Source organism: Narcine bancroftii, chromosome 6 (genome assembly GCF_036971445.1).
Source record: "Narcine bancroftii isolate sNarBan1 chromosome 6, sNarBan1.hap1, whole genome shotgun sequence".
In the NCBI taxonomy this organism is placed as follows: Eukaryota; Metazoa; Chordata; class Chondrichthyes; order Torpediniformes; family Narcinidae; genus Narcine; species Narcine bancroftii.
Genome location: NC_091474.1, coordinates 69131375 through 69144065, shown reverse-complemented (window position 1 = coordinate 69144065; position 12691 = coordinate 69131375). Strand labels below are relative to the sequence as shown.

General features: G+C 44.0%; 1 protein-coding gene across 1 annotated transcript in view; it reads right to left on the bottom strand.

The window, feature by feature from the left end:
* Positions 1-12691, bottom strand: part of LOC138736174 (CUB and sushi domain-containing protein 1-like) — a 2349200-nt gene that overhangs the window by 721219 nt on the left and 1615290 nt on the right. The window contains exon 19 of the mRNA XM_069885244.1: positions 4334-4522. Within this exon, the coding sequence (XP_069741345.1) occupies positions 4334-4522 (189 nt within the window). The remainder of the gene's footprint in view (positions 1-4333; positions 4523-12691) is intronic.

Genomic DNA, 12691 nt, shown 5'->3' with positions numbered 1-12691 from the left:
TGGCCGTATCATAAATTAAGCATTCATATCATAACCACATTATAACATTACTATAAAAAAATAAAACTAACAGTGCACAAAAAGTAAGGCAATATCTTTGATTCACTGATCATTCAGGAATCTGACAGTAGTGGGGAAGAAGCTGACCTTCTGCCGCTGAGTGTTCGTCTTTTGGCTCCTGTACCTTTTTCCCGATGGTAGGAGAGTGAAGAGGGCATGTGCTGGGCGGTGGGGGTCTTTAAGGATAGAGGTTGCTTTTTTAAGACACCGCCTAATGATGATATCCTTGATGGAGTGAAGTCTGGTGCCCGTGATGTCGCAGGCCGAGTTAACAACCCTTGTCCTGAGAGTTGGCTCCTCCATACCAGGCAGTGATGCAACCAGCCAGAATGCTCTCCACGTGTGTCTTCAATGACATACTGAAACTGGTCAGACACTTCACAAAGTCTACCCACTGTTCATCACAAAGTCTATCTCAATGTGAAGGCTCCAGGACAGATCCTCAGAGATGTTGACACACAGGAATTTGAAGTCCAGAAAACATAAGCAACTCAACTTTGAACATCAAGCAGAACTGATGTTCACATTCACACTTCCAGTTAGAATCACAGAACCACGCATTACATCAGAGAAACAGGCTCTTTGGCCCTTCTAGTTTGTGCCGAACTATTATTATTGTTAGTCCCACTGATCTGCACCCAATCCACAACCCTCCATATGCCTTCCATCCTAATACTTCTTAAATGTTAAAATTGATCTCAAATTCACCATTTCAACTGAAGCTCATTCCACAATCTGAGATAAGAAGTTCCCATTCTGTTTCACCTAAACCTTCCCCTTTTACACTTAACCCATGTCCTCTGGTTTGTATCTCACTAATCATAAGTGGAAAACGCCTATCTACATTTACTCTGTCAATCTCCTTCATAATTTGAAATACCTCTGTTGACACCCAGGAATTTGAAGTTCTTGACCTTCTCCACTACTGAGCTCTTGATGAGGACCTGGTCGTGTTCCCCTGACTTCCTTCTGAAGTTCACAATCATCTCCTTGGTTTTACTGAAGTTGAGTACAAGGTTGATGTTGTGACCCCATTCAATGAGCTGATCGATCTCTCTCCTGTACTCTTCCTCATTGCTGTTTTTGATTCTCCCGACAACTGTGGTGTCATTGGCAAATTTGTGGATGGCATTGGAATTATGTCTGGCCAAGGGTATATAATGAGTAGAGCAGAGGGCTAAGCACACATCCTTGGGGTGTGCCTGTGTTGATAATCAGTGAGGAGAAAACGTTGTTTCCAATTTGTACTGACTGTGGTCTTCCGATGAGAAAGTCAAGCATTCAGTTGCGGTGGGGGTGGGGGGTGGGGGTGGGTACAGAGGCCTAGAGTTTGCAGCTTCTTGACGAGCACTGATGGAATAATGGTATTGAAGTCTGTAGTAACACACAAATTCTGTACTCTCAAAATTTTACCTTTGAAGGTTTTCCACTTACCTCGCACATCCTTGCCAGAAAATAACATGCAAATCCACGCATTCTAGATCCTTTCGCATTCCCTCAAAATTGGCCTTTCTCCAGTTTAGAATCTCAGCCCAAGGCCAAGATCTATCCTTTACCATAATTATTCAACCTAATGGCATTACAATCATTGGATGCAAAATGTTCCTCAACACATACTTCTGTCATCTGTCCATGGCATTACAATCATTGGATGCAAAATGTTCCTCAACACATACTTCTGTCATCTGTCCTGACTGTTTCCTTAAAGGAGATGCAGAATTGCATTGTTTCTTGATGGCATCTCTATATGTTGATTTAGAAATATTTTCTGAACACATTTGACAAACTCCAAGCCATCCAACCTTTTCACAGTATGGGGTCCCAGTCAATATGTGGAAAGTTATTATCCCCTAGTTTAACAAATTTCTGTTTCCCGCAGCTGTCAACTACCTATCTACAGATTGCTCCTCCAATTCTCATTGACAATTGGGTCATCTATAATACAACCCCATGAGTGTGGTCCTACCTTCCCCGTTCTTCAGCTCCACCCATTTAGCATTAGTGGACAAGCCCTCTGGTCTATCCTGTCTGAGCACAGCTGTGATATTTTTTCCTGACGACCAGTGCCATTCCACTCCCTTTCATCCCCTTCACTCTATCGTGTCTGAAACAATGGAAGCCTGGAACATTGAGCTGCCAGTCCTACTCATCCCTCAAATGAATGCCACAATGTTATAATTCCACATATCAATCCATTCTCTAAGCTCTACTGCCTTTTCTACAATACTTTTTACATTCAAACAGATGCACCTAAGCACATTTCCATACGTGCCAACCATTGACTTCTGACTTAAGCAATCTTCAGTTTATCTTTTTCCTCCTCCACTCCTCAATCTGCTCTGGCACACTGGTTCCCATCCCCCTGAAAATCGAGTTTAGAATCCCTGAAGCAGATATTAGTCCTCCTCCAGTTCAGATGCAAACTATACTGTCAGAACAGGTCCCACCTTCCCTGGAAGAGAGCTCAATGATCCAGAAACATGAAGCCCTCCCTCCTGCACCATGCCTTTAGCCACATAGTAACCTGCATTATCCTCTTATATCTAATCTATCTGGCACCTGGCACAGGTAGAAATCCTGAGATCATGTCTAAGATGTTGTCTTCAACCTAGCACTCAACTCCCAGAACTCTCTTTGCAGGACCTCATCCCCTTTCCTACCAATGTCATTGGTCCCTAGATGGACCACAGCATCTGGCTGTTTGGCCTCCCTCCTGAGAATGCCAGGAACCTGATCTGAGATATCCCGGACCCCAGGACTGGGGAGGTAATCTACCATCTGGGATTCTCAAATCCTTCCAAAGAACCTCTTAACTATGGACTCCCCTATCATTACAGCTCACCTCTTCTCCTTCTTTCCTTTCTTAGCTACAGGACCAGACTCCATACCAGAACCTGATCGCAATGCCTTGTCCCTGATAGGTCACCCCACCCAACAGTATCCCACATGGTCTATATGTTATTGGGGGCAACAGTCAAAGGGGTTCCCTACACTGCCTGCCTATACCCTTTCCTTCTCCTGACTGTCACTTAGCTACCCTCCTCCTGCCTCCTAGGTGTGAGAGTGTCCCCGTAACTCCTATCTATCACCCCCTCAGCCCCCAAATTCATCCAACTCCAGCTCTAAATTCCTAACTTGGGTTTGTCAAGAGCTGCAACTGGATGCACTTCTCTCAGATGAAGTAATCAGGGACACTGCTGACTTCCCTGACAACCCACATTCTGCAAGAGGAACATTCTCCTGTCTTGGCTGTCATTCTCCCACCAAGACTAGAGTAAATGATATGAGATAAATAAATCCTGCCTACTTCCTCAGATAATCGACCACCCATATTGCACTCTCTGATTTACACCACCTTTCAGATCAATGTTTACCCTTTCTTTCAACTTTATTATTCACAAAAGGGCTGGAGAAACTCAGAAAGATCCCATAGTGTCCTCAGGGGGAGGAGGGGGAGCAAAGATACCTAACTGTTTCAGGCCTGAGCCCTTCATCAAGCTTTGAGCAAAAAGCAGGCAGGAGCCTGAATAAAATGGTGGAGGAGGTGGAAGAAGGGGTAAGGGGAGGATCACAGTTCAACAGCCAAGAGGTCATAGGTGGCGATGGATTGGAGGGCAGGAGAACAAGCGTGAGAATTGATGATGGGAGGGGGGATAGCTCTGTGAACGCAGAACTGGAGGAAAGGAGACAGAGGGAGCGAGAGAGAGATAACATAAAATGGAGAATTCAATGTTAATGCCATCCAGTTGGATGGTGCCTAGATGAAATACTTGGTATTGTTCCTACAATTTGCAGGAGATCTCAGATTGACATGAAACTATAGACAGATGTGTTGGCATGGGTATGGATAAGGGAATTGAAATGGGCTGCCACTGGGAGATCCCCACCATTACATGAACAGTGAAGGTTCTTAATGAAGGCGGTCTCCCAGTCTCTCGCATGAAGGCAAGGCCACAACAGGAAATACCACACTCGCCCACACCTCCTCCCTCACAACCATTCGGTTTCTCAAACATTCCTTTCAATCAGCAAAGGTGCATCCAACAGTGCTCCTGTTGTGGCCTCCTTGAAGATACTGCGTGAGAGATGGAAAGGTCTCCTCAAAGGTCTTCTATGTTCAATATTTTTGCTTCAATAGTTGAAATATTGATGACAAACTACATGGCGTGGGGACTGCATTTTAAATGATGCACTGATGTGTCCTCAACCTACCTCTTTGTGAGGTAGGTGCTCATGATGTTCGGCAGACAGGCACGAGAAGCAGGGAACCTACCTTCACAGCTGGGCAAAGCGTGGTTCCATTGGCGGTTATCTTCACAAATCAGGGGCTCGTCGTCACTAAGAGTGTAACCTGGGCAACAACTGAAAGTCACGGTGGATCCAATTGAGAAGTTGTTTCCATGTCGGCGCCCATTGACAGGAATTCCTGGGTCTAGGCAAGAATCCAATTCCAAGGTGATGCCTACACAATATATAGTGAGAAGGATAGATCAAAACATTGCTGTTGCCATGGCATATACTGAGTGTCACATTTCCATTGGGTAGGCAGCTTTAAAATTATGTCAGAAAATGAGGATAATGAGAATTATGAATCAATTTCAATTTGAGATTGATGTCATTGACTTACTTAATTACAGTGGATTTGGTTTTCTATCTCCTACACTGTGTAAACTGATAGAGGCATGAACCCTCATTTGGAGAACTGTGTACAGTTTTGGGCCCCTTATCTTAGAAAGGATGTGATGTTGTTGGAGAAGGTGCAGAGGAGATTTACTAGGATGATTCCTGGAATGCAGGGACTGGCATATGGGGAACATTTCACAGCTCTTGGATTGTATTAATTGGAGAATTAGAAGAATGAGAGGGGATCTCAAAGACATTTAGGATTTTGAAAGGTTTTGACAGCATGAATGTAGATATTTCCCTTGGTGGGTGAAAGAAGGACAAGGGGTCATAGTCTTAAAATGAGAAGTTATCTATTCAAAACAGAGATAAAGAAGAACTTCTTTAGTCAGAAGGCCGTGGATCTGTGGAACTCATTGCCGCATACAGCGGTTGAGGTCAGATCATTGGGAGAATTTAAAACAGGAAATGGATAAGCATCTAATTGGTAGGGGTATCAAGGGATATGGGGAAAGGGCTGGAAATTGAAACTGGGTGTGAACTTAGTGAAGGGTCATGGATCAGACTCGATGGGCTTAATGGCCTGCTTCATTTCCTTTATCTTGTGAACCACCAATATCTGATCACAACAGTGGATGAGTAGTGAGAGAGTGAAATTCTTATTCCACTTGCCTTAATATGAATTAATAGCAATGTTAAGTCAAGGAATAACAAAAATACTGTAGTCCAAATGAGTCATTGTGAAAAATTATGTAATTCGATTACATTAATTAATAAATGTTGGGATACTAGTAGCTTCCCAATGTGTCAATCGTAGAAACTTGCAAAGATTATGAAAATAATTTACTTAAATTATTGAATGAAACTGATTATCATGTGTACCGAGTTGCAATGAAAAGCTTTGTTTTGTGTGCTACCCAGGCAAGTCAAATTTTTAGTGCCTTCTGTGGACCACCGGAAGACCACACCTCCAGATTCATGAAGAGTTTCTTTCCAACAACTGTTGGGTTCTGGAACCTCCCCTTGCTACAATAACAAGTGGCTGTCCGACACCACTAAAGGACTGTTTGCATTATTGCACAGTCGTTTTCTTTTTGCACACGGATAACTGTAAATGTCACTTATCCTTTTTTTTGTATTAAATTTAGTTGAGGTTGCTTTTTTTTAAACAAAGTTATGTTTGACTGGCCCAGAGTAAGAATGTCAGAGTACCTGTATTATGGATCCACATCAACCATAATAAATGCAAGAAATCAATCTGTTTGAGACAGCTCACAAAATGTTACTTTATGCTAGTAGAACTGTTCAGCTCAGACCCTTTCACCTAAGCTATGCTGACAGATATAAATGTACTCAAAACTCTAAACCAGTGGTTCTCAACCTTTCTCTTTCCACTCACATCCCACTTTATGTAATCCCTATGCCATCGGTGCTTTGTAAGGGATTGCTTAAGGTGGAAAGAAAAAGTTTGATAACCACTGCTTTAATCGTCCCTCTGACTCGTTATGAGCACGGTTGCATATCTTCAAAGGAAATGGGCCAATAACAATTTTTCTCAAGCAAAATATTTCAGACACAGTTGGGTCTAGAGCGGTCCCACCATAAGTAATCTCTTGCTAATCACAGAGCACCAATGGTATAGAGAATATTTAAGGTGGTTAATGTGAATGGAAAGAAAAGGTTTGAGAACCTTTCCTTCCTCACACCCAGAACCCACTATTTTTCACACATCCATGTGCCTAAAAGTCTTTTGAACATCCTTATTGCACCAGCCCCCACCACCATCCCCAACCATGCATTCCAAGTGCTCACCACTCTCAGTGTAAAACACCTACCTCTGACTTTTCCCTTAAACTTTCCTCCCCTCACCTAAACAGTTGTCCTCTGGTTTGGACTCCTGTCACCCCGAGGAAAGAATGCTGGTTGTCCACACTATCTATGCCTCTCATAATCTAGTGGACCTCCATTAAGTCACCTCTCGTCCTTCCTCACTTCAAAAAGCCCACACTCTGTTAACTTTGACACATTCTCCAATCCAGGCAACATCTTGGTATGGCTCCTCTGCACCCTCTCCAATGTTTCTACATCCTTCCTGTAATAAGGCAATCAGAACTGAACATTATAGTGCAAGTGTGGTTGAAGCAGAGTTTTAAAGAATTGCAACATCACCTTCTGACTCACGCGCTAAGTAAGCAACTATCCATGGAGCTAATAGCAATACAGCCACTCTGCACTTAATCAATTTAAAACCAATTAGTCATGAAAAGCTAGAATGTGTAACTTCCTGATCAAACATGCTGTTGATTGCAAGGAATATTGGTCATATTTTTTTTAAAAAAGAAAAAAATTCCATCTTTTGAGTGGTTTAAAAAGACCAAAACCAATGTTGTAATTTTCCCAAACAGCATTCATGATTTTCCAAAGACAAAAACAAACAACAAGAACCGTGGAGGGAAATGGATGGTTGACAACTCGGATCATCTGGGCTGAAAGAGAAGGGCGGGGGTGGAGACAACCAGGTGAGGTACAAGTTGGTAAAAATGTCAGGTGGATTCAGGTGAGGTGAATCCAGCAGCTGCCAACTCTTGGATTTCCCGAGAACAAGCCAACATGTTTCTTTCCCTGCTTCTAATTATTGTCATTTATTTTGATTTGTGAGTAGGTTGTGAAAATGATGGACAGACCAGCATTGTTACAAAGGAGTCTATGTGAACAGACCAGCATTGTCAATATTGCATCGTTATAAGTTTGAACAAAAAAACCATAGGTTTACTCCTCAATCTTGCATATCCATCACTCAAAGGTACACAGTATTCAATGTGATAAACACATGCTGTATCACTCCAAGGAAAGGCCGGTGAGTGGATGGAGAATTGGCTTCATGGTAGAAAGCAGAGGGTGATGGACATGGTTTATTTTCTGACAGAAACCTGTGTGACATTGTCCCAGTTTTCAGTTCATTTTATTTGGGTGAGACTGCCACTTTAAGAGAACATTTAACAAAAGCCTGCAGGTTTTTTGGAAATAGCAGCAGGCTTCGAAGACAAAATGTTCTGAAACTTGATACATTTGCAGAGTGAAGGGAAGGAGCCCTGGAGGAGCCAGGGGCAGAGACCATGTGACCATCTTAGTGAAAAGGCAGTGCATCATTTGTTCAGAAGGCCATTTAAAAAAGACAGCACAAGAGTAAAGTGCACTTTGACCTCTTTTGTGGGAAGGAGAAACCCACCTGGCCTCATTAGGCCCTTTCATACAAAGAAAATGCCCAAATGTAAAGGTGGAGATTCTTCGCCCTTATGTCGGGAGACTTACCTACTTGAATGTGCTGTGGCCGGTTTCAAGACACCAACTGCAATCCCTCTTGGGGAAGGATCATCGGTGAGCGCTGTGCTCCGCTGACCCACATGAATGTACAACAGGTGCTGGTTAGGGACGGGCTGATGATGTCATTAGCCTGCAACCCATCTGCCCACTCACCACTCTCCCTCCATGAAACCTCAAGGCAGGGGAGGTCAGCAGGAGCCTTCAGGGCAGGGGGGCAGCTGGTGTCAGCTGTGAAAGCCCCGCCAGCCACACTGTCACCTCTCCGGGCCACCATGGCTCAAAACATTGCAGAGCAATGGCTGTCTTCCTGACCCATAATCCCCCATAGTGCTGGAACTTTTCTGGGAAAACACAGAGTGGTTCCAGCTGCATGGGGGTATTATGGGTTGGGAAGATGGCCATTCCTCTGCCATATCTTTATGACAGATGTTGTTATGGCACCAGTTGCCCCATCTTTTATCAGCTCCACAGGGCGCTACAAGGCGCCGCTCAACATGAATGCGACGCACGAGCAGCCTTTTAGGGCTGATCCATGAAAGGTAAGTTTTACGTTTTCCCTCCGCACTTGTAGCCAGCCACCAGGTGAACCCTGGCATGAAAGGGTCTACTATGTGGTTGTAGGCAAACTGTCAGATTTCCTCCTGTTAGTTATTGAGGAATGAGAAACCACTTTGTGACCAAAAAGAGTGAGAAACCACTTTGTGACCAAAAAGAGGTCACCTTTTTGCTGACTGACCCACGAGAAGGGTTCTACTTGCAGAAGAAATGCTGCGCTTGGATGGTGACCAGAGTGGAGACTCACTTGAGTTCGGATGACCTACAAAAAGGGTTCCGGAAGCTTCGTGAGCATCACTTGCTTCATGTTCCCTACGTCAAAGAAGAGGGGAGTTTTAGTTGGCACTCATCCAAAAAGGACATTTCGTTGAAGCTCCTCAACAAGGGTTTCATAGGTTAATCAGATCTCTAACACCTCTCGTCTCTTGCACCCACTTCATGAACTGCTAATTTCATCTAAGCCCTGTGTGTACCCACCCATCTCATGCCTGCGTGTCACATTCATCTAAGGCCTCTGTGTCTCATCCATCTGAAGCCCATGCCTCAACATCATGGAATTTCTGAAATTGAACTTGGAACTGCCTTCCGAGAATTGGGCCTTGAGCTGTAGTGGCTTGGGGTGTTCCGCATGCACACACCAGTATGTTTGCGCATAGTTTGGGGCTACGTTCGATAAGTGTAGATAAATTTAGTTAAATTTAGATAAGTGTTCCATCATTGTTAATGAATAATAAAAAATATTATTTTAAATTTAACACCATCTGGGTTGATTTTTTATCACTGCTGTCTGGTACATAACACCTGTGACTAGGGTCCAGTGCTGGGCCTACTGCTCTTTGTTATCCAGATAATTGATTTGGATGAAAATGTACATGGCATAATGAACAAGTCTGTGGATACATCTGTTGTAGATAGCAAAGATGGTTGTAAGGTTTGCAGCTGGGCAGAGGAATGGATGATGGAATTTAATACGGGAAAATGTGAGTGTTTGGGAAGTCTAACATGGGACGGAGCTCCACAGTGAATGATTGAGAGTTGGAAATGGGTGTAGAGAAGAGGGATCTGAAAACATAGGTACATGTGACCTTGAAATTGGTGTCACAGCTTGACAGGGTATCTGTAGTCAGCATATTGGCCTTCTTCAGGCAGAAGTTTGAATGTAGAAGTTTGGAGGTCGTGTCACAGATGTCAGTGAGGTCTCATTTAGAGTGTTGTACTCAGTTTTGATCAGCATTCTGCAGGAAAGATGTCCAGCTGGAGTGGGTGTAGAGAAGATTTTCGAGGGCACTGCCAGGACTCGGGGGCTTAAACAACAGGGAGAGGTTGAGGAGAAGAGGATGGGCGATGATCTCAAAGGGGTGTATAAAATTATCGGGATAATAGATTGGGTGAACACAAATAACCTTTTGCCCAAAGTAGGGGGATTGAGATCCAGAGAACATAGGTTTAAGGTGAAGGGGGAGAGATTTAATAGGGACCTGAGGGGCAACATTTTTTTTTACACAGAGGGTGGTGGGTGCATGGAACGGGCTACTGGAGCAAGTAGTTGAGGCAGGTACTATCAGGGATAGGAAGGGTTTATAGGGATATGGGCTAAATGTGGATAGGTGGGACGAAGGTGGATGAGACATTTGGTTTGGCATGAGCAGGTCGAGACAAAGGGCTTGATTCCATGCTGTAAGACTTAGCCCAGCTCATTGTATGAAGGCTGAACAACAGTTACTTTTTTTGAGCCCCTGATCTTCACCTGGAAATTCATATTTATCTGACATTGCACCCCAAGTTGCTGGAGGCCTGCGGTCCAAGGAGCCTTGGCAGGAGAGGCAAAGTTCTGGAATGATTGCTGAGTACACTTGACAGATGGTTTATCTGCTGACATATTTAGAATGCAGGGACATAATCCAAAATTACATGAAGATTTCTGGACATAGAAAATGGAATACAATGCAGAACAAGAACAAAATCTTCGGCCCAATGATGATGCCAATTTAAACAAACACCTTCTGCCTACCATACCCCTCTACTTCCAGTCTGCTCATGTGTCTGTCTGAATACCTTTTAAACATTGTTATTCCATCTACTTCCACTATTTCCCGAGCAGAAGGCGCCAGAAACATTCCATTGTGTGGTAGTAAAACGGCTTTGTTAATCTCATTTTATTTTTTCCCTTCTCATTATAAATCTACGCCCTTCCAATGACTGAAATTTCCATGCTGGGAAAATAAATATCATCCATCCTAACTGTGCCTCACATAATTTTATGTATCGCATTTCCTTCAGCACTCCAGAGAAAACAATCCGAACTGTCCAACCTCCCTTCAAATCTCATACTTTCCAAGTCAAGTCAACTTCATTGCCGTCTGATTGCACAGGTACAATCTGACAAAACAGGGTTCCCCTGTCCTCAGTGCAAAGCCACCGCGTAACACACAGAGAGCCACACAATCCAGATGCCGGACAAGTATTCATATATACAGACAAATAAATAAATATTTTTTCTAAAATATGGGAGTCTCGGATGGTCAGTGTGAGCAGTTCCTTGGGTCGTTCAGCATTCTCACCGCCCATGGGAAGAATCTGTTCCTCAGCCTCGTGGTTCTGGTTCTGATACTCCTGGATCTCTTTTCCAACAGGAGCAGCTGAATGACACCATGTGCAGGGTGGAAGGAGTCCTCAATGATTTTGCACACCCTCCAGACAATGATCCCAGTAGATCATGTCAATATAGGAAGGGAGACTCCAGTGATTCCCTCTGCCACCCCTATGGTCCTGTGAATTGAATGCTGGTCCATTTCTCCACAGCAACTGTACCACACTGTGATGTAGTCAGCCAGGACACTCACAATAGAGCTCCGGCAGAAGGTTGACATGATGGCAGCTGGTAGCCTTGCCCGTGTCGTCTTCTTCAGGAAGTGCAGTCACTGTTGCACCTTCCTGACAAGGAAGGAGATGTTCTGCATCCACAATCGGTCACTAGTTAAGTGAACTCCAAGGACCTTGCTGCTTTCCACACTCTCCACTACCGAGTAACTAATGTGTAGCGGAGGGTGGTCGTTCCTGGTCCACGATCATCTTCATCGTCTCTGTAATGCGACTCATCGTGGTTACTGATGAGGCCAACTACTGCTGTGTCATCTGTAATCCTTATGACACTATTGGAACTGGATCTGGTGATACAGTCGTGGGTCAGTAGCGTGAACAGGAGTGGGCTGAACACACAGCCTTGACGTGCACCAGTGTTATAATGGTATTTGACATTTTGCTACCTACCCAGGCAGACTGTGGTCTTTCTGTTTGGATATTCATAATTCAGTTACAGAGAGGGGTGTTGAGTCCCAACAAAGACAGATTCTACAACTGGCTCTGGGGAATCATCAGATTAAACAGTAGTTGAAGTTGATGAACAGCAGCCTGGCGTATGAAGCGTTGTTCTCCAGATGGGTTAGCAACGTCTATGAAGTGGTTTCTTCGATAGGTGAATTGAAATTGGATCAGCATCTCTGGGAGTTGTGCTTTGATGCGTTCCATCATCAGGCTCAAAGCCTTTCATAAAGGTGGAGGTCAATGCTACAGGGCATTAGTCACTGAGGCCTATTCTTGTTGCCCTCTGGGTATCGCGATGATGTTGGCTGTCTCAAACTCCATACGAATGATGGACTGCTGCAGTACGGTGCAGGCAACATTGCCAGGGGTGGTGGTGAAGGCTGGTACAATTGGGACATTTAAAAGAGTATTAGATAGACACATGGATGTAAGAAAAAAATAGAGAATGATGGGTGTGAGAAATGAAAGGGGTAGATTGATGGTGGAGTGGGTTTACATTGATCAGCACATTATCATGGGCCGACCTGCCTATACTGTGCTGTTCTACGTTCTACCCTGATGAACCTCTTCCACACCACCTCCATATCCTTCCTGCAATATTGTGAGCCAAATCCACACAACACAGAAAGTGGCTGATACAGTTGCAATATAGATTCCTGTCGTCTTTACAGGTGTTTCCCCTTTCAGAGAGCTATGCACTTGTGTACTAAGATCCCTCAATTTGCTAATGCTCCCAAGTGTCGTGCCGCTACTGTCTACATTTCCCTTATATTTGACAGCCCTAAGTGTAAAATCACACGTGTGC